Source organism: Erythrolamprus reginae, chromosome Z (genome assembly GCF_031021105.1).
Source record: "Erythrolamprus reginae isolate rEryReg1 chromosome Z, rEryReg1.hap1, whole genome shotgun sequence".
NCBI classification, from domain to species: Eukaryota; Metazoa; Chordata; class Lepidosauria; order Squamata; family Dipsadidae; genus Erythrolamprus; species Erythrolamprus reginae.
The window spans coordinates 109,659,483-109,682,299 of record NC_091963.1 but is presented as its reverse complement, the minus strand read 5'-3'; the positions used below and the strand labels follow the sequence as shown (position 1 = coordinate 109,682,299).

The window sequence follows — 22,817 nt, the reverse complement described above, 5'->3', positions numbered from 1 at the left end:
ATGAGTCTCTGTGGTGGATTAGTTCATTGAAGTTTTCCTGAATTCTCTCCCTGGAATGGTTGTATCAAAAGACTCCAAACAACTCCAGTCTCAGAACATCATGTTAAACCATGCCATTTCCCTTCTTGTCAACAATCTTATCTTAGGTTAACTTATAAATTAAGACCAAAGGTTATGCTTACTAATGACATACTCTAAGCTTATATCTTAAAAGTAACCCAGATTTCTCTGTGAAGAAAATATTTTCAAAATGTAATCCTCTTAACTTTTAATATAAACAGGCTAGTTGGCTTATTTCAAAGCTTCTTCCTTCCTGACGTTGTCCTTAACTAGAGACAGCATGAAGAAGGAGTGGAAACATGCACCAACATCCACCCTACTTGCCTTAAAGTACAGTCTAAATATCTAGAGACTGTTCATTCTAAATGTTTAGCTTGATCTTCCTTCCTGAACATGAAACAAAATCAACAAAAGAAAAGTCTGCTGTTTTGGACTTTGTTCTGTCTTGTAGAAAGATGCCAGATTGTGAATTAGCTCCAAAATGCTGTGTATGAATGTAGGTAAAGTTCATTTGTTTTTGTAACAAAGAATTTTTAATTGTACTGTACTTAGATCAGGTTTTTCTAAATATTTTCAAAGCTTTCCCAAATGATTCTTAAGATTGGCAGTTTTCTTCCATTCTTTCTCATCTTTGCACCTCACATATGTAATACAATTGTAGGCACAAGATAATATTATTGGTATAAATTGTCACTATCTCACTATAGTATTACAGCAATAAAGAAAAAAAATGTTTTGAATAATCCAGAAGTTGATGTCAAAACAGTATACAGTAATTGTTACTGGAGTTACTGGAATATACTGAGACACACCTAATTCCTAACACATAGAATGAAAAATCAATTTTAGCTGGTACCATATGTGAAGTAAGTTTGATACCAGACTTCTGTTGCTCTGGAATGGACACTATTTACCTTTGTTTCTGCAATGCCTGTGAAATCTATATATTTGTTCAGGAAAAAAAACCATTATAGAACTTTATAATATGATTCTTGTATCAAAATCAGCTGAAGACATTTGGTTGTTTGAGCAAAAACGTTTTAATGGATGCTTCTTAGACAGTGTACTTGTATATTGTTGATTTTTGCATTATTTAACATAATTTTGTAAGCCATCCAGAACCGTTGCAATTCATGAACATATAATTTTTTTTAAAAATGATCTAATTCTGTGTATTTCATAAAATCCAACTCCAGTGGTCCTTGCAGGAAGCCGATTATCTAGGTCCTCAGCAGTCAGGATTCAGGCCTGGTTACAGCACGGAAACTGCTTTGGTCGCTCTGATGGATGATCTCTGGCGGGCCCGGGACAGGGGTTTATCCTCTGTCCTGGTGCTCCTTGACCTCTCAGCGGCTTTCGATACCATCGACCATGGTATCCTTCTGCGCCGGCTGGGGGGGTTGGGGGTGGGAGGCACTGTTCTTCAGTGGTTCTCCTCCTACCTCTCTGGTCGGTCGCAGTCGGTGTTAGTGGGGGGTCAGAGGTCGTCCTCTAGGTTGCTCCCTTGTGGGGTGCCTCAGGGGTCGGTCCTCTCCCCCCTGCTATTTAATATCTACATGAAACCGCTGGGTGAGATCATCCAAGGGCATGGGGTGAGGTATCATCAATATGCAGATGATACCCAGCTTTACATCTCCACCCCTTGTCCAGTCAGTGAAGCAGTGGAAGTGATGTGCCGGTGCCTGGAGGCTGTTGGGGCCTGGATGGGTGTCAACAGACTCAAACTCAACCCTGATAAGACGGAGTGGCTGTGGGTTTTGCCTCCCAAGGACAATTCCATCTGTCCATCCATTACCCTGGGGGGGGGGAAACTATTAACCCCTTCAGAGAGGGTCCGCAACTTGGGCGTCCTCCTCGATCCACAGCTCACATTAGAGAAACATCTTTCAGCTGTGGCGAGGGGGGCGTTTGCCCAGGTTCGCCTGGTGCACCAGTTGCGGCCCTATTTGGATCAGGAGTCACTGCTCACAGTCACTCATGCCCTCATCACCTCGAGGCTCGACTACTGTAATGCTCTCTACATGGGGCTACCTTTGAAAAGTTTTCGGAAACTTCAGATCGTGCAGAATGCAGCTGCGAGAGCAATCATGGGCTTTCCCAAACGTGCCCATGTCACAACAACACTCCGCAGTCTGCATTGGTTGCCGATCAGTTTCCGGTCACAATTCAAAGTGTTGGTTATGAGCTATAAAGCCCTTCATGGCATCGGACCAGGTTATCTCCGGGACCGCCTTCTGCCGCACGAATCCCAGTGACCAATTAGGTCCCACATAGTTGGCCTCCTCCGGGTCCCGTCAACTAAACAATGCCGTTTGGCGGGACCCAGGGGGAGAGCCTTCTCTGTGGCGGCCCCGGCCCTCTGGAATCAACTCCCCCCAGAGATTAGAATAGCTCCCACCCTTCTTGCCTTTCGCAAGCTTCTTAAAACCCACCTGTGTTGTCAGGCTTGGGGGAATTAAGATATTCTTTCCCCCTCGGCTTCCACAATTTATGTATGGTATGTTGTATGTATGATTGGTTTCTAAAATAAGGGCTTTTAGTTTTTAAGTATTGGATTGTTTTTATTACTGTTGTTAGCCGCCCCGAGTCTGTGGAGAGGGGCGGCATACAAATCCAATAAAATGAAATGAAATGAAATGAAAATCATAGAGGCTATGAAAGTGACCTGAAATGCACTGTATTTCAAGAACAGGAGCAAAAGCTGCCTCCATGAAACCAAATTTACAGTGCTGGATGAATGCATAAAAGGTAAACAGCACTATTTGACATACATGCAGTAGTGGGTTCTAAAACCCATTGCTACCAGTCTGCGCATGCTCACAGAAGCATCCCAAGTGGGTGGGTAGAGCCTCCCACTACCAGTTCGCAGAACTGGGCCAAACTGGGAGCAACCCACTGCTGCATACATGGCATTGTATAAACTGTCTTCACATAGCCCTTAATCCAACACAAGCGGCTTCTCTCCCCCCCCCCTTAACTATTTTATGCTGAGCATTATTGTAAAAAAGATGCTTCCTTTAGTTCATATCCTATCATATGAGGTAATTAATTACTGTGAAGCTCAGTCTCCTGCAACAATGAAAATTACATTCCAACAAGGCCGTTTTTCCAGTCATGGTTGCCTTAAAAGACTAGCAAGAGAAGTAGTCATTTATTAATACACCACCAACATGCTTTACTCTAAATTAGATACTTTATGTATTTTTAAGAGTTAGGGGAAGAAGCTAACCTTGAAAATATTTTGCATGAAGCCAATGATTTTTGTGAGATGCTGCACTGAGCTAAATTTTCTAAGCATCTCTTGGGAAATTTCAACATCAGCGCCATGAATGATACTGAAAATAGACAGAAGAGAACAATCCCACAGCTGCCTCCCAAGGGAAGAGACAGCCATGGCCTTATAGGGCTTTGTGTATTTTAATTGGTTTTTTTTTTAATGCTGAACGGCAAAATGTTATTTGTCAAAATCTGCCTGCAGCATTCAAGGAAAATCAACCGTTCTTATAAAGAGGCTGCTATGCTACAGTAAATTCATGCTAGTCTTTATCACTGTGTCCTTGCATACTAATAGAACTTCGTGTGGTTTGTGCTTAATCAAAATGACTAAGTCTACAACACAGACTTTGAGTATCAGTACTTGGGAAATCCAAGAGGGGGGAAAGAGGTAATAATTCTGTACTGGGTACTTCCTTTGGGCACTGGATTTAGCTGGATTCAAGACAGCACTAGGTTCTTATGGATTGTCTTACTTTGCTTTTCATAACTATAAGAAAATTAATGTTGGATTTTCATGACTAGATGTATTAACACTGGCAGATATAAAGAACTGAGAATTCAAAGTATAGCACAATAGCAGCAGTATATGGATTCATAGAACACCATCAAAGAGGGAACATGGAATATCCCAACATTTTTTGCATTTAGCCATTTTTGTTCTCCCGAAAGAGAGAAATACATACTAGATGCTGATATTTACATTTATTTATTATTATTTTATTTTATTACTTAGATTTGTATGCCGCCCCTCTCCGAAGACTCGGGGCGGCTCACAACACGTGGAAACAAATCATAAATAATCTAAACAGATTTAAAATATTTAACGATTTAAAAAAGACCCCATATACTAACAGACATACACTCAGGCATACCATATATAAATTAAACATGCCCAGGGGAAGATGTTTCAGTTCCCCCATGCCTGACGGCAAAGGTGGGTTTTAAGGAGTTTTCGGAAGGCAGGAAGAGTAGGGGCAGTCCTAATCTCCGGGGGGAGTTGGTTCCAGAGGGCCGGTGCCGCCACAGAGAAGGCTCTTCCCCTGGGGCCCGCCAACCGACATTGTTTAGTTGACGGGACCCGGAGAAGGCCCACTCTGTGGGACCTAATCGGTCGCTGGGATTCGTGCGGCAGCAGGCGGTCTCGGAGATATTCTGGTCCAGTGCCATGAAGGGTTGAACATACATGGTTGAACAAATGGCATTAGAATGACAAGTCTAATAATTAAGAGAATGGATCCCTCTGGAAATTCCTGATGAAACAACTATTTTTATTATAATCTACATTTCACTTTTATTTTAGAGACTTTTGGCTACTTTTCAACATAGTGTTAGTAAAATATTTCTAAACACACGTGCAAAATTAAAATCTGGCAAAATCATGGTGAACAAAATTAATGAATTCTACTTTGAAAAATGCTAAGAGATTCGCCCCCACAAATCAAGGATGAATAAAAATTAAGGAGAAAAAAAATGCTACACAGAACTATGCAAACAGAAAGTTATTAATTAATCTGGAAAAATGCTACAAGTATTTGGAAAGTTTGGAGTACAATTTATCTGCTCTTGGCCACCAAAAAAAGAAAGCAAACACCATTCTTAGGATGTAATAAGAGAGTATAGTGGTACTACTTAAGAACTTAATTCGTTCCATGATCAGGTTCTTAAGTAGAAAAATTTGTAAGTAGAAGCAATTTTTCCCATAGGAATCAATGTAAAAGCAAATAATTCGTGCAAACCCATTAGGAAAGAAATAAAAGCTTGGAATTTAGGTGGGAGGAGAAGGAGGAAGAAGAGGAGGAGGACAGTTGCTGCTGAAGGAAGAAAGTGAGGTGAGGGGAATCAAAAAAATCCAAAACTTTAAGGCTTTAAAAAAAAAGAGGGACTCTGAGGCAGCAAGGAGGAGCATGCGTCTCTCATACACCTGGCGCGAGGATACCTCCCATACACTGCATCAGAGAGAGAAACCCAGGGGGAATGGCAGGAAGCTGGCTGGGCCTTCGTGCTGCTTTCAAATTTCCTGGGAAATTTTTCTGGCCTTGGGTTCTTAAGTAGAAAACGGTTCTTAAGAAAAGGCAAAAAAATCTTGAACACTCGGTTCTTATCTGGAAAAGTTTTTAAGTAGAGGCGTTCTTAAGTAGAGGTACCACTGTACTCATAAAATGTAATTACACAATGTGATTGATTTAGAATGAATCCAACAGCCTAAATTTGCGTCAAATGTCAAGGTGAGGCTATGAAAACTGAGATGCATAAAATTAATATGATTACTGGATGACAATAAACAATAAATTTTTCTCTCCTGCATCAATTGACTGTCCAGATTTTTGCAGGTCAGTCTGGTAACTCTATGTAAAGCCCTAAAACCTATAAGTGTTTTAAATTTAGTATGTTGTGCAAATGCAGATTTTAGATTAATAATTAACTTGAATGAATAAGTTGGATGAATGCAGTTATAATTTCCCCCCCAGAAAAACTGCCACACCCTATTTTCACAAAGAAGTGATTCATATATTAAATGTTAAATTCTCTGCACATTCTTAGGTATTTCAATACACATTTGAAAATAAAGACCATGAAAGTTAGGCAAATTATTATTAGCAAAGCAAATACTTTTATAATGGTTCTTCGGTAAGGCTTAATGAACAAAATTCCTTTCAAAACATTACTGAGTGGCAAACCTAGTTGTTTATTGTATTATTGTAGAGAAGAGAGAAAATGAGAGCAGAAACTACAATTATATGAAAAATATATTAATCAGTGGTGGGTTAGAAATTATTTTGCCACCAGTTCATGTGCATGCTTGCGCGCAATGTTCTGCACATGCAAAGAGGGTGGGTGCCAGGGGCAGGTTGCTTTTCGTTTCCTACCAGTGCACTGCGACATCCCCAGTGCGATGTTTTTTCTCTGCATGTGCAGGGAAACAAAATTATCCTTCTGCGCATGCTCAAAGAGTTGAAAATTGCGAAAAATTATTTTAAAAAATGGTGGTGCGCACGGACCAGCAAAGACAGTCCGGAAGCATTGTGTCAGAATTGCGCAATTGGCAGGCAGCTACCAGAGCGGTGCACCGGCCTGCACTGGCAGGAACCCACCACTGGGAGCGGAGCCTCCCGTCACTGGCACTATCGGTTCTAAGAACTGATCCGAACCGGGGGCAAACCATCACTGATATTAATGACTTGAATTCGTTCTTCTGCACACCTAGTAAAAGTGTAGCTGTCTTAACTATTTTTGTGTCAACCACCCTATTTAATTAGCACTTAATAGATTTCCAGCTCCATTGTTATGACTGGCTTCCGATAATGTTGCACAAGTACTCCTTGTTTCGTTCCTGCCTTGTACAGAGATCCTTTGCTGTTATGACAGTGATGCAAAAGTAACTTTGCAGCAATGCCCACATTTATGATCTCTGCAGGTTCGTAAAGTGAAGGAAAACTGAAGAAAGATTCTAAGCACAGTCAGTTTTATTTAGCAATTTCTTCACTTAACAATTGAGTTGCTGATCACAACTCTGATCACTGAACTAGGACTATCTGTATAGACAAGTTTTGATGATGGTTGCCCTAAATAAATAAACTACATATGACTGTAATCTTATATAGATCAAGAGAAGATAATAAATAAAGTGTTCGGAAACTTCAGATCGTGCAGAATGCAACTGCGAGAGCAATCATGGGCTTTCCCAAATATGCCCATGTTACTCCAACACTCCACAGTCTGCATTGGTTGCCGATCAGTTTCCGGTCACAATTCAAAGTGTTGGTCATCACCTATAAAGCCCTTCATGGCACCAGACCAGGGTATCTATGAGACCGCCTTCTGCCGCACGAATCCCAGCGACCGGTTAGGTCCCACAGGGTTGGTTTCCTCCGGGTCCCATCAACTAAACAATGTCGTTTGGCGGGACCCAGGGGAAGAGCCTTCTCTGTGGTGGCTCTGACCCTCTGGAATCAGCTCCCTCCAGAGATTAGAACTGCCCCCACCCTCCTTGCCTTTCGTAAACTCCTTAAAACCCACCCCTGTCATCAAGCGTGGGGGAACTGAAACATCTCCCCCTGCCTATGTAGTTTTTTGTGTATGATACGACTGTATGTATGTTTTTATATATTGGGGTTTCTAGTTATTTAGACTTTTTAAATTGTATTATTGTTATTTTAAATTCTAACTATTAGATTTGTCATTATATATTGTCTTTATGATTGCTGCAAGCCGCAGTATTCCTACCTTGGTGGAGGTTGAATAGGAGTTGCCTTCTATTTTGAAAAGAGCTCCTGTTTATTTGCTTGAAGCAACAATATAAGTACATTTTAGGACAGTGATGGCGAACCTATGGCATGAGTGCCATAGGTGGCACATAGAGCCACATCTGCTGGCACAGGAGCCATTGCCCTAGCTGAGCTCCAATGTGCATGTGTGTGCCAACCAGCTGAGTTTTGGATGGCACAGAGGCTCTGAGAGAGCATTTTTGGCTTCCGGGGGGATGGGGGAGGGCGTTTTTACCCTCCCCAAGTTCCAGGGAAACCTTTGGAGCCTGAGGAGGGTGAAACATGAGCCTACTGGGCTCACTAGAAGTTGGGAAACTGGACGTTTCTGGCCTCCAGAGGGCCTTTGGGGGGTGGGGGAAGCTGTTTTCAACCTCACAAGACATTGAATTATGGGTGTGGGCACTCAGGCATGCACAATAGAATGCACGCACGCTCTTTCGGCACCGGAGGGAAAAAAGATTCACCATCACTACTCTAGGGTTGCACCTATAGAATCTATTGTTTTAATAACTTCTAACAAAAATGCTGTCTCTGATTTGCTTAACAGTATAATTCTTCCAAGATCAAAGGCATCAACCCTGCTCTGCCCGCAATTCAATTTTGCTCAATGAATACACACATTACAAACACGCTCTTAATGTTCAAATCATGTTATAGATTGGAAACATGTTTGGTCGGGAACATATTCAGAATGATGTTACCACTATAGCTACAATTCAGAGAACATTAGCATGTTAGCAGCACAGCTTAATCCCCAGTCCAAACAGCAATCACTGCCAGAGCTATTCTGAAACAAAACACACTGTGTCAGGCAGGGCGAGAAGCATCCAAAGCAACAGCAGAGACTGAGGTTGATAATTTTTTTTAAAACCTCTTTGAAAGCAAGCCTATCCTTCTCTTTTTTGTATGGAGAGAAAAGTTGTGTTGCAAAAAAACAACACAAAGTTCTAGAAAATATCAATCAGCAGCTTTTCCCATCACCCATATGGTCAATTGTGATTCTTGTGCTATGATAAATCTATGTGGCAAAGTTAATTCTGTAGTTATCTTTAGCCTCCCAGCTCTCTATTCACTTTGAAATAATTACAGTTTAAATCATTGTTCTACTGTGTTTTGTAGCATACAAAAGTCATCATTTATTCTCATTTAATCATGTAACAACATTATTTTCTTCATTGTAATAAATAAAGCTTATGGGATTGGGAAAAATAATGGTCATTTTATTTTTATTTTTGTATTTATTTTTAACCCACCTTTATTATTTTTACAAATAACTCAAGGTGGCATATATATCCAACCTACCTCCTTTTTATTTTCTCCACAACAACCTTGTAAGGTGGTTTGGGCTGAGACTGATTGGCCCAAATTTACCCGGCTGGCTTTCATGGCTAAGGCGAGACTGCAACTCATGGCGTTCCACTTTCAAATGGAACCTATGCACAAATAAGTACACAAAACCTACACTCTTAATTTTGATTAGATATTAAATTATACTTTATATGCATTTATATAGGGGAATTTTTAAAATAACGCACCTAAAAATGTCTTCTTATTACAGATTATCCTTTCTATTAGTCTCTTCTTTGAATGTGACTCTGAACATTAATTGCTTTAATGCCATCTCTTAGGGAGTGCTTTGGTCTGATTTAAGAACTTTAGTCCAACTTCTAGCACAGCCACGATCAGATTGATTAACATAATGAGTATGCTATGTCTATTTCAAAATTCTATATCCCAAGCAAACAAAACAAATCTATAAAATCTGGAAAAGTTATATTCCATAGTCTGACTTTTTCTTTCAAAATCAGGCTGTTCTATAGCAATCAAAGATAATTTTGTTTTGATTTTAGGGGAAGCGAACATTAACACTTGTAAAGTAATTATGATATATATTGACTTTAAAATGTTTTTATTCCTTTTTCCTTTTATTTTCTCTATTTTTTTATCCGGTGAGTCCTGAAACTCAATTTCAGGGACTTCCAATTAAGAATAGTTTTTAACTGTTTTGAATTGTGCTCATATAAATACTGTAATCTGGAGTATTCCTGCCTTTGAGGCATGATATAAGTGAGAATGCTCAAGACATGAATCAGTGGGTTATATCAGTCAGCTATTTGCTGGATTCCTCAAACAGATATAACCTGATCTCCTTGAACATTGTGGTAGTAAAAATGCAACCATATTTTGCACATTTCACCCTTAGATAGAAAACAAATTCAGCTGAGTTTTTTTTTAAAGTTTGTTCCACTAGTATGACTTAATTTAGTTCATGATGCTTTGTTTTTTTTTATACAGACTATTAAAGCTTAGACCACCAGAGAAAAGAAAAACTGGCTTTGAACTACATATTTTTGTTTGTTTTGTTGCTTGTATCCTTACAATTTATATTGCCTGGTTCCTAATACGATTTGATTGTTTATTTGTACCCTATGACTATCATTAAGTGTTGTACTTTATGATTCTTGATGAACTTATTTTTTTCTTTTATGTACACTGAGAGCAAATGTACCAAGACAAAATCCTTGTCTGTCCAATCACATTTGGCCAATAAAAATCTATTCTATTCTATTTAATATTAACAAATTTAAAGCTGGTCAGGAAATAAGAGGGAGACATGTGTGTGTGTGTGTGTGTGTGTACTACAATACAGAACAAAGCTGCTTTTCATCAAAGTTACAAAGAACTCTAGGACACGAAGACAGGGACAAAATAATATTATATCAGGAAACATAACCTTATGCTTGTTACCATTCTCAAAAATTACAGTTTATATGGCATTCTCTGCAACACAACTTCTCTGCAAAGTGGCAATGAAAGTGTAGATATTTCTTTCCCAAATAAAGATGAATATTTGAGAAACTTGAAAAAAAAATCCCAATTCTGTAACTTTTAATGAGGTAGGTTGGTTCTCTTATAAAACAACAAAATCTCTCTCACTCTGATTTTGATCAAATTCCTCAATGGTTTAAATGGGTATGCAGGGCAATTTTGGAATCTTAGCAAAATCTTGGCCAATGAAATATGTACAGCATTCAGTCCTTTTTCTCTCCAGTTTTTCAGAAATGGGATAACTTTTGAGATGCAAGAAAAAAAAAAGAAGCAATATTTTGGCACCTTTAAAGGCTAACTATAAAAAAGAAAACAGATGAGATTAAATGGAATCTTACCTGGTAGATCATGACTTTAAAGTTCCTACGCTTCAGCAATTCCGTCTCATTGGATTCTAACTTCTTGATTTGTCCAGCTTGTTTCTCCAGATTTTGTCGGACAGTTTTCACATTAACACTGACCTTACGGACTTTCTCCAACATCTTGTTGACTGTATTACTGGTGGTGGTGTGGGCTTTGGTGAGCTTAGCCAGTTCTCCCTGGATGCTGGCCACTACACCATCCATTTCTTGCTGTCTCTCTTCCAATTGAGTCTGGGTCAGCTGAATCTGATCCACAGCCCCAATAATCTTGTCCAAAAGGGTAAGCACCATAACACCATTGATCTGGTCAGATTTAATGGGTTCTTCAGTAGCTGGCTCATCCGAAGCCTCAGATACCGTTGGCTGCTCGACGATATGGAGAGTGGTGTCTGCCATGTGGAGAGTGGTGTCTGCCATGGTCACTTGGAGAAGCTTGACACTGGAGTGACAGGACAGAGAAGTGAAGGCTGAAACTGAGATCTCTCAGTTCCGGGAGGCCAGACAGAAGCCAAGAGCTGAGCGTGTGGATTTATGCTTCAATTGAAATGGTACAATCCTTGCAAAGCTGTCAGGGGAAACTGTCCTGCAAAATTTTCCAGCCTCTTAGGCCATTGGTTGACTCCACCTCAACTGAAGGAAAGGACGCTCTTGCCAAATGCCTTGTCGACCCACCCCTTTTTTTCTACAATGATTAAAATAGTTGGAGAGGAGGCAACAGCTTTAGCATGTGAGCACAGGCAGCGTTTGAGCGTTCGCTCCCTCCCTCACTGAGGAATGCAAAAATCTAAACTCCAACAGCCTCTGCTGCTTACTAGGTGGTGGGAGGGCAGGGATTTCTTAGCAAGATTTCTCTGGAATCTAGAGGAAGGAGGGGAACAAATATTCTGTACAAAACTAATAATGGAAAAACCACCTACTTACTCTGTGAATATCAGTGAATATGTAACAGGGGCTCCATGGGAAACAGCTGCACGGAAGAGTACAGCTGGGATAACCCAGAGACTTCTGTGTAGAGCCATGCCAGCTTAAAGTTTCATATTTCCTTTTAAAGGCATTCAGTGACAGTTTAGGACATACACACAGCTTGGATCACTCACTATGCACAACTGGTAGTACAATACAATTGAATTCAGCTATGCTAGATCTGGAAAAAACAGCATGCATATATAGTTCTAATGCATTTCAGAATTAAAAAACAGAGTTCTTTGGTATAGAAACACTTGCTGGTTGTATAGTTTAGGCTTGTTGTTTGTTGTACAGTACTGATTAACTGTTGCCTGCAACAGTAGTTGCCATTTTATGGAGATGAAGCAATTCTGAACTGGTAACTTGCCATAAACAAATCTGAGGATTATTCTTCATGCTTTCTAATGTGGTCAAATGTTATGGGTCTCACTGACAAAGAAACTACTCTTTAATTCAAATGAAAGATGTATGAATGGAAATGAATTCCATAAGGATCATGAATGTATAAACATCTCAGAATAACAAAGAAAACTGACTTAAAGGCACAGTGTATCCTACTCTCTTATACAGGTAAACTTTACGTTAAAACTATTCACTTAATGACTGTTTGAAGTTATAACAGCACTGAAAAAAGTGACTTCTGATTGCTTTTCACAAGGATTCCTCTGTTAAAGTATTGAAGTTTGCAGATAATAAAACAGTCATTGGTCTCATTCCAGATGATGATGATGCATACAAAAGGGAGGTTGAACCACTGGCCCTGTGGTGCAGCCAAAACAATCTGGAGCTGAGCACACTTAAAACTAGAGATGATAGTAGGTTTTAGGAGAACCTTTCCTATTCTACCAGACAATGTTATGTATGTAAATAAGGTATATGTAAATAGTGAATATGTAAATATGTAATGTAAAAATGTGAGGAGAGTATGCTGAAATGCCAGGGATGCAAAGGCAAGCACCCCCGAGCAACGTGCCCTTTCCAGGATGTGATCTGCCGCCGCTGTGAGAAACAGGGACACATCGCTGAAGCGTGCCACTCAATCCTCCAGGACGACTTCCATCCACAACCCAGCAGTCATCGTCCGTATGGGAACAGCTGGCACAACAAGGACAACCATCCCCCTCAAAGCTATTTGAGAGGATATCCCAGGAGAGCAGAAGGGAGCAACCAAGAGCCAAATCGAGGTAACTGCTACCCCGCAGTAAACTACCCCCCCCCCCCGAGAAAATCAAACTGTCTGTATCTTTGCTATTAGAGAGACAACCCTGTAAAATGGAACTGCACATGGGATTCAGATACAGCATCATGCCATGGCACAAACTTAAAATGTATATGCCAAGCTTAAAAAGAGAACAATTAGATCTGGTTACAACAGTTATACAGTACTTCCAGGGAATAGTAATAGTAATGCAGCCTTAGTGAATAGTTTGGCAGTGTTTAGCAGAATGGTTGCGTTCAGGAAAAAAAACTGTTCTTGTATCTAGTTGTCATTTTGAGGATAGAAGTGAAAACAATTTATGTCCAGGATAATCAATAACTATTTCCACGGCCCTCTTTTTGACTTGTGCAGTATACAGGTCCTCAATGAAAGGCAGGTGGGCAGTAATTTGTTTTTTCTGCAATTCTGATTATCCTCTGAAGTCTGTGTCTGTCTTGTTGGGTTTTAGAACCGAACCAGTTATAATGGTGCAGATGACAGACTCAATAATTCCTCCGTAGAACTGTATCAGCAACTCCTTGGGCAGTTTGAGCTTCCTGAGTTGATGCCGAAAGAACATTCTTTGTAGTGGATTGTTGATGATGTTATAACATTAGGTGACCATTGTAAGTCTTGAAATATGCTAGAACCTAGAATTTTGAAGTCTCTACTGTTGATACCATGTTGTCTAGATATTGTTAGAGGTGGTAGAATGGGAAAGTTTATCCTAAAGTCTACCACCATTTGTATGGTTTTGAGTGTGTTCAGTTCCAGATTATTATGATCGCACTATGAGGCTAGTTGTTCAACCTCTTGTCTGTATGCGGTTGCATTGTTGTGTCAAATGAGACCAATCACTGCTGTATGATCTGCAAACTTCAGTAGTTTAACATCTCCTTGGAGATGCAGTCACTGGTATAAAGAGAAAAAAATAATGGAAAGAGCACATAGCCTTGTTGGACTCCTGGGTATGTACTCAATGTGATTTTACCTAGCTTTACCTGCCGCTTCCCATATATTAGCAATAGCATTTAGACATATATCGCTTCATAGTGCTCTTAAAGCCCTCTGTAAGTGGTTTACAGAATCAGCATATTGCCCCTAACAATCTGGGTCCTCGTTTAACTCACCTCAGAAGGATGGAAAGTTGAGTCAACCTCGAGCCGGTGGTGAGATTTGAACTGCTGAACTACAGCTAGCTGAAGTAACCTGCAGTGCTGCACTCTAACCAATGCGCCACCCCAGCTATTAGAATATATTTGAATACATTATAAACCTTACAAAGAATTTTGCTAATCATAAAACCCCCAACCCCCTTCGCCCATGTGTGCATCATTTCCAACGAAATTCTATTCATAAGTGTGAATACTAAATATTGGGTAACACTTTCTATTGCTCTTGCGTATCCCATTTTCGAGGACAGATATGTCACAGGAAAAAAAAGTCCAATTTTCTAAAAGGCTCTGAAATATTTTTGTTGATATAAAAAAATATTAAATAGGAAGGGATAATCAATCAGTCTTCGACTGGTGCTCTGTAGATACTCTGAACTAGAATTGTGGGAGTTAAATAAAAATGACTTGAAGCCTTAAAGATCGGCAGGGCATTACATTCAAGAAGCCCGATCAGAGCCTTCCCCTTCATTGCCCCTGATCCTGCCGAGAAAGGGCGATTTGGAGAGGAACCCCGTTTCCCGGATTAAATCCTCCGTCCATCTCACTCGAAAGGAAAAGACTCCCGACGAATAACATAATCCTTCGCGCAGACGGGCCACTGAAGAACCAGGCCGTCAGTATCTCCCCACACAAGCAACCCAACGACGCCCCGCCCACCAGCGGGAGAACAGACATCCAAGAGCAGAAGGCCGGACCAGGCCGTCCTGTAAGGAGGGTTCTTACGTCCTTACGTGGTGACGTCATTGACGGAAGCTCAGGCGGCAGCTCTGGACTGAGGCTGGGGGTCACCCTTGGGGAGGTAGGTATGTGTGTGTGTGGGGGGGGGGGTGTCTGTCTGGGGAGGGTCTGAGGGGCAATGATGCCCCGTTCTGGGGGGCGGGGGGGGGCATAAAGCAGTGGCCAATTGTGGAGGGGGCGATCTGGTCTCTGTCCGCGGGATGCAATGGTTGTCTGAAGGGGCTTTTTGATGCTGTCGTTCTCCCAACTTAATACCTCGTGCCTTATTAATCCGTGTTGTTTGGTTAAAAAAGGAGAGGATTTTATCGGTGTGAGGTTGGGGAAGTTGGACATTGAGGAGAGGGGAGGGGAGTCATCTCTGGGGGAGGGGGAGCACATTTTCCTTGCTATCTTACCTGGGTCATCGTAGAAAGGAGGGGGCGCTTCGTCATCATTTTTGAGGGAAATATTATTTTATATTGCTCTTATTATTGTATATGGGCTTTATTTATTATGGATCAAGAAAAATTAGGGATTGGATGATCGTGGGAGGCGGTTGGTGAAGGAGGAATATGGGATAGCTTCACCCTTCCACTTCTTTACCAAATTTGTGAAGAATATATTCCAGGAGTGGGTGGGTGGGCATTAGACCCTGTGACGTGCGAAAGATACTAGCAGCTTTCTGACACCCATTTGGTGATTTGATGTATTCTTTTCAAATAAATTGAAACGGATACTAATTTGATAGGAAAGAATCACTGTTTCTCAAAAATTATTGTGTCATCCCCCCCCCCCCCCATGATTACTAAATGCAGAAATGTTAATTGTCTGGGGGATTTGGAAAAGGTTTGGTTATGCAGCAGAGGATAATATATGAATAAAAATACCATTGCAGATGGGTTATCAGATCTAGGCTGCACAAATCTGGATGACCATTAGACGGCAGCAAATAATGTTTTTTTCCTGTCACCCAGTGATAATGTGGAATTTTGTAACCTAAAACTAGTATATGAACCTTTAGGATCTTTATTATCCTGATTTTTAATTTGATTGCTAGATATTTCTGGTTTTGTTAATATGTTATATTAACTAAACACTTTTTGATCATGATGATAGTAATTTGATTTTTTAAAAATCATCTCTTTTAGATTGGATAATGGCTTTTGTTATGTTTTTGTATAAGGTTTCTTATTCTGTGCTTTCAGCCTACAGTATAATGAGCAGGAGCCTGGAAATATAGATTTGTTCCTTGTGGTTTCCAGTTAACTTTGAATGGTAGTTTACATATATCATTTTTAATGCAAAATATACTATCACACATACATTGTATACTATCATATATACACTGAGAGCATGTGCACCAAGACAAATTCCTTGTCTGTCCAATCACACTTGGCCAATAAAATTCTATTCTATTTTACATTAAAACTTATTGTACATCCTATTGTCTAAAACAGTGTTTCCCAACCTTGGCAACTTGAAGATATCTGGACTTCAACTCCCAGAATTCCCCAGCCATCATTCGCTGGCTGGGGAATTCTGGGAGTTGAAGTCCAAATATCTTCAAGTTGCCAAGGTTGGGAAACACTGGTCTAAAAAGAGGAAGTACACATCTTTTGAAAGCTGTTCAGGTTCTACAGGTTCTCAGGTGGATAGTATAATTCTGTTTATTGCCATGCTTATTTCACTAATTGGAAGCATAGTAAGGCATTCTATGAAGTGTTTTATATTACTAATTAATAAGTGATTCTTTATAGATAGAGAACAATGCATATTGGTTGATGGGAATTCAAATATTTCATGGACTTGCTTAGTATGTTGGTTGATGGGAATTCAAATATTTCATGGACTTGCTTAGTATGTTGGTTGATGGGAATTCAAATGTTTCATGGACTTGCTTAGACTTATCTCTGTTTGCTTAGCGTTTTCATATCTATAAGCATATAATTTGTGCACCTGCATTTTATGACATTTATTGGAGATGCCACAAAGCAAGTATATCTTTGCTTCCATAGATCCCTAGTCTATGTTATCTGGATATGATGTGTTCTTTACTGAAAATTGAATTTGGAATCCTTAGGCTACGGTTGAATCTGCTGCAGTATGATATGGGTGAAAAGAAGCTCCTTCACTGAATTAGCTATCAACTATAAATGGCCAGTACAGTATTGTTTCTAAGATACTGTTTGATGTTATGAGAGGGCCTGGCTGTTGACTCTTTTGGTTCCACGCTGAATAATTAATCTTAGAAACAATTTTATCTATAGATGAATTGCCTAAATTGGGATTATTTGAATGGCATATATTAAGAGAATGTAGAAATCACTACTAATGGTAATGTTATACTATAGCTTCTAAGAATTAAAATAATTACAGATTATATGGATATTTACACATTCAAAATAGCACATTAAAATTGGATATTTTGGAAGTTGTTGGTTAGACTTAATATTGAGAGTAAACTGAGCATACCAGAAAATGAGTCTCTTAATACAATACATTTATTAGATAGTAAACCAGTGATGTAGAAGTTGCTCACTACTATCCCTCTCCCCATCTGATTCTCTATTTCCCTAATTAACATAAAGCCTACTCATCATTTTTATTTCCTAAGAATGCGATGATAATTTGTCACTATTACAGTCATAACGTTAGTTAATGGTTTTTACCCTTCTTCAAGAGTAATTTGTAAAATTTCAGATCTGAAATTAATTCAGATGTACCGTATATACTCGAGTATAAGCCGACCCGAGTATAAGCCGAGGCACCAATTTTTGCCACAAAAACTGGGAAAACGTATTGACCCGAGTATAAGCCGAGGTTAGAAAATGCAGTGGCTACTGGTAACTTATAAAAATGGAAAACAATAAAATTACATTAATTGAGACATGTTTTAGAATATTTATTTTAAAGAAAACCAGTAAACTAGCTCTGTAAATTTAAAAGAGGGTAAACAAATTAACAATATTAACAATAAAGTAAAAAGTAAAAAAAGTAGCTCGATCAGGAAGCTAAAACCTAAGAGTTAAAATCCTTCAAAACTGGATTCCTTCTCATCATTAATTGGATTTACATTATTGTTCTGTTTTTATATATGCTGTGAGCCACCCTGAGTCCTTGGAGAGGGATTGCATACAAATCCAATTAAATAAATAAATAAACAAACAAACAAACAAATAAGTGTATCCAAAGAAGAGCTTCAGCATTAGCTGCTGTGAGGTTATCAGCATAGAAAACCAAATAGATAGATAGATAGATAGATAGATAGATAGATAGATAGATAGATAGAAATAGATAGATAGATAGATAGATAGATAGATATAGATAGAAAGATAGATAGACAGACAGACAGATAGAAAAATAGATAGATAGATAGATAGAAATAGATACAGATAGATAGATAGATAGATAGAAAGAAAAATAGTTAGATAGAAAAATAGATAGATAGAAATAGATACAGATAGATGATAGATAGATAGATAGATAGATATAGATAGAAAGATAGACAGACAGACAGACAGATAGAAAAATAGATAGATAGATAGATAGATAGAAAGAAATAGATACAGATAGATAGATAGATAGATAGATAGAAAAATAGATAGATAGAAAAATAGATAGATAGAAAGATAGACAGATAGAAAAAGAATTCCTGTCTAGCTCTGCCTCATAACACATTATTAGATCCTATCCAAGCAAGGACAGCAACTACCACAAAATACCATTTTTTAAACAGTTTAAATCCTTTCAAAGGAGGGGGAGGAGAATCTGACAGCAGGGGGCCTTTTTAATCCGACTCACCATTGCAAATGGCTGCCTGAGCTAGGGAGAGGAACTACGGCGTGCGAGAGAGGACAAAAGCTGGTGCCTCCTCGCTCTGGCTCAAGCAATGGCGCCCTCGTGTGGTGACTTTGTCAATGACCCGAGTATAAGCCGAGGCTGTGTTTTTCAGCCCATTTTTGGGGCTAAAAAACTCGGCTTATACTCGAGTATATACGGTATATATCCCAAGAAGAATTTATGTAAACAATGTTTTTTTCCCCTTAAGGTATATGAAGATTCTCATCCTAGTTTGATTGGCTTCTTTTTTCACCATGGGCGAGCTCTTCCGAAGTGAAGAAATGACCCTTGCACAACTTTTCCTTCAGTCTGAAGCAGCATATTGCTGTGTCAGTGAATTGGGAGAACTTGGGAAGGTCCAGTTTCGAGATGTACGTATTTGCTTTGGTTCATTAATATAGTTCTTATGTTTCAAAAACATGACTTCGTGTTCAGAATTTTTGTTTCTTTCAAGAACATTAAGGGGATATCTTTCAATTAAGTAAATATATGATGATTCATACCTATGATTGATAACTGCTATACTTGATAAGGCTGACTTTTTATAGTTAATCGTACTAAATATTATAATTACAGTAGCAAAAACTAATTCAAACCAAAAATAGAGTAAAAGCTGCAAAAAAGGGAAAAAATAACATTAATATCAGAAAAAAATAAAATAAAAACATAATAAAGAAAAATATATAATATATAAAATATATAAAAATATATAAAGAAGGTATCCCCGTCTTCATCCCAACAGGTATAAACAATTTATATAATTTATCACCTTTTAAAATAACAACAAATAATCTTTCTGTATCCCATGCATATATATCCATAAATCTTTGCCATTTCAGTCCTGATGTTAGCAAAAGTCCATTAAAGATTGCCAGAGATAACAACATATCTATTTTAAGTTTGAGCAAATGTACCAAATTTATATTCCTTTTAATTTTAACAATCTTTATCTTTAATGTCTTCAAAGTATGTCGTAGAAATTGATTTTATATATTTATTTTGTCCCATCTCAAAACAGTTCTTTAAAGTTTTAACAAACTTCTTTTGTAAATCCAAAACAGCTAATTAACCCAGGACATTATTTTGTGTATTTCTTTCAATTATTAAAATACCATTTTTTGGTACAATATGTTAGCATGATGTCATTTTTCTATGTCTTTCTTGTAATCTGTCACTTTGAAACTCTTTTTCAAATGAAGGTCAGTCTTATCAGGTAATACTTGTTTCTTTTCCCATATATTTTAAATGCAATGTATAGTGGCAGGCACTCTTAAAACATACTTCTAAGTTCATTGTTCAAAAATATCCATTAAGGTGTTCAGTGTTAAAATGTTTTACTTAATTCTGTATTAGTAAATTGAATATGTTTTCCTTTAACTGTATTTAATTCCTTTTTGTCTGTCTTATGTTTAAAGTCCTGTCATTGTTAAAAAATAATGCAAAGAAAAGCCATTTTCCCACAGGAAGGAGTCTTTGTAATTGATTCCAAAACTTTATTTCAAATTTACCTGGATCCCTAATCCTTTGATTCAACCTAGCAAGACAGACATGCTCCTTATTCCTTCCCTTAAATATTGCCATTTTATGGGGTCTAGGTAGCATGTCTTTTCAAAAAGCAGCCTCTGCTCTGTGCAACCCTTTTCCTCTTCGGGTTTGGAACTCTTCCATCTCCCCAGCCTTCTGAAAATTATTTTAGACTTTCCTTCAACTGCTGAGAGAGAATGAGATGGATGGGAGGAATTAACAATATAGTGGTGGGATACTTTTTTTTTTTACTTCCGGTTCTGTGTGTGTGGTTTGGTGGGAATAGCAGGAGAAGGATACTGCAAAATCCCCATTCCCTCACCACTTCTGGGAGGAGGATATTGCAAAAACTCCATTTCTTCCTCACTCCTGGGAGAAGGATAGGGCAAAATCTCAATTCTCACCCCACTGCAGGGGAAGATTACTACAAAATCCCCATTCCCTCCCCACCCCTCTAACCTGATTTCTAGCTCTATTCTCCTGTGCAGGGCAATAAAAGAAAACCCAGCCGATCAATAGGGACTTGGGAGACAGCGAATAGATGGGGGCAGGGCCAGCAAGAGGTGGTATTTGCCAGTTTTCCAAACTACTCAATATTCTTGCTACTGGTTCACCAGAACTGTTCAGAAATGACTGAATACTATCCCATTCTGTAGTACATGTGGATGCTCAGTTTTGGTGTAAGGTTTTTAATGTTTTTGGCCACATACATATGATTGCATACAGTCATACATATGGCTACATGCATACATACATGTATGCATAGATGCATTGTTTTAATTGTTCATTGAGAGCTGCCCAGAATTCGATATAAGATGGGCAAATTCATACATGTTCTACATAAATAGATCTATTTACAATTTTTAAAATCAAAATCTTAATTATCTTTTTGGTATTTTATCTCAATTTTACAAAAAAGGTCTTATGCTCCTAATTAAATTTTTCTTTCATTCAGGATTGAAAGAAGACTCTCACATATTTTCAGATTTGTTGTTCTAGAAAATTCAGTAGCAGAAAAGCAGTTAATAAGCAATTTTCAGATAAGATTAGAAAAAGAAGTATGCACACTTGGTGTTCTGCTTTTAAACGTTAAACTGTTTGAGCAAGGTAACACTGTTTTTGTGTCTATGCTCAAAACCTACCATAATCCGCTCTCTTGTATCTTCCTGAGGAGCAACTGAATGACCACTTGTAGGCAATCTGCAGCCCTCTCTTTGTCTAGAAAGGTTTGAAGAGCCACTCTATCACTGGCTGCAGTCATTGGTTCTGCTTTTTATGGCACTATCTTCAGTCCACCATTTCATCCTCTGAAAGTTCAAGGGTCAGATTGTTGAACTAGTTTCTGATGTTGGAGGCAGAAAGTGACTGTCTATTCATGTTTTTACATATACTAGTATATGTAATTATAATTACATGCATTTATTGACAGTTAAACCCTGATGTGAATGTGTTCCAACGTAAATTTGTTAACGAAGTCCGAAGATGTGAAGAGATGGACAGGAAGCTCAGTATGTCATTGTTTTCTTTTACTTGTACTCTTGGTATAGGTTTATAAGACTAAATTAGGTTGCATATATATTTGTATCCTGTTACCTTCCTACCAGTGTGCTGCATGTGCATCCTGATGCTGTGTGCATGCATCCCCTCTTACAATTTTGCTTCCACGGATGCACAAAAGGACGATTTTCCTTCTGCACATGCTCAGAGAGCAAAATTTAGGGGAAAAAAATAGGAAAAAAAAGATGGCGCTGCGCATGGACCAGCAAAAATGGCACCGGAGTCGTCACTCGCAAATTGGTGGGCTACTACCCAAGTGGTGCACCAGTAGGAACCCACCTCTGATTGATATATTCTCTACATTCACACAGTGCTAGTTCTGATTTTTGAATACAGGTGGGTCTCCCTTAACAGCCATTCATTCTGCAGCCATTTAAACTTAGAGTTGTACGGAATTAATGGCACTTACGTTGCTTAAATTAATTTAACTCATACTACTCATAGTTAAATTGGCAAGCATCCTCACAGTCATGTGATTGTGAGAAACATCTTTCAGCTGTGGCGAGGGGGGTGCTTGCCCAGGTTCGCCTGGTGCACCAGTTGCGGCCCTATTTGGATCGGGAGTCACTGCTCACAGTCACTCATGCCCTCATCACCTTGAGGCTCGACTACTGTAATGCTCTCTACATGGGGCTACCTTTGAAAAGTGTTCGGAAACTTGAGATCGTGCAGAATGCAGCTGCGAGAGCAATCATGGGCTTCCCTAAATATGCCCATGTCACACCAACACTCCGCAGTCTGCATTGGTTGCCAATCAGTTTCCGGTCACAATTCAAAGTGTTGGTTATGACCTATAAAGCCCTTCATGGCACCAGGCCAGGTTATCTCCGGGACCGCCTTCTGCTGCACGAATCCCAGCGACCAATTAGGTCCCACAGAGTGGGCCCTTTCCGAGTCCCGTCGACTAAACAATGTCGTTTGGCGGGACCCAGGGGAAGAGCCTTCTCTGTGGCGGCCCCGGCCCTCTGGAACCAACTCCCCCCAGATATCAGAGTAGCCTCCACCCTTCTTGCCTTTTGTAAGCTTCTTAAAACCCACCTCTGTCGTC

At 39.2% G+C, this 22,817-nt stretch overlaps 2 protein-coding genes across 7 annotated transcripts in view; one reads left to right on the top strand and one right to left on the bottom strand.

Moving 5' to 3' along the window:
- The window catches only part of CAVIN1 (caveolae associated protein 1), a 38,558-nt gene extending 26,997 nt beyond the window's left edge, over window positions 1–11,561 (bottom strand). The window contains exon 1 of the mRNA XM_070727654.1: window positions 10,769–11,561. Coding sequence (XP_070583755.1) covers window positions 10,769–11,209 — 441 coding nt within the window. The 5' untranslated portion in view covers window positions 11,210–11,561. The remainder of the gene's footprint in view (window positions 1–10,768) is intronic.
- Window positions 1–22,817, top strand: part of ATP6V0A1 (ATPase H+ transporting V0 subunit a1) — a 512,121-nt gene that overhangs the window by 430,638 nt on the left and 58,666 nt on the right. For 4 of the 6 annotated variants that reach the window (XM_070727640.1, XM_070727639.1, XM_070727637.1 and 1 more), the window contains exons 1-3: window positions 14,801–14,930; window positions 18,897–19,059; window positions 21,642–21,720. The exons of the other annotated variants lie outside the window; for them this stretch is intronic. In XM_070727640.1, the coding sequence (XP_070583741.1) occupies window positions 18,943–19,059; window positions 21,642–21,720 (196 nt within the window). In that variant the 5' untranslated portion in view covers window positions 14,801–14,930; window positions 18,897–18,942. Of the gene's footprint in view, window positions 1–14,800; window positions 14,931–18,896; window positions 19,060–21,641; window positions 21,721–22,817 lie in introns of those variants that run through there. 6 annotated transcript variants of the gene reach the window in all.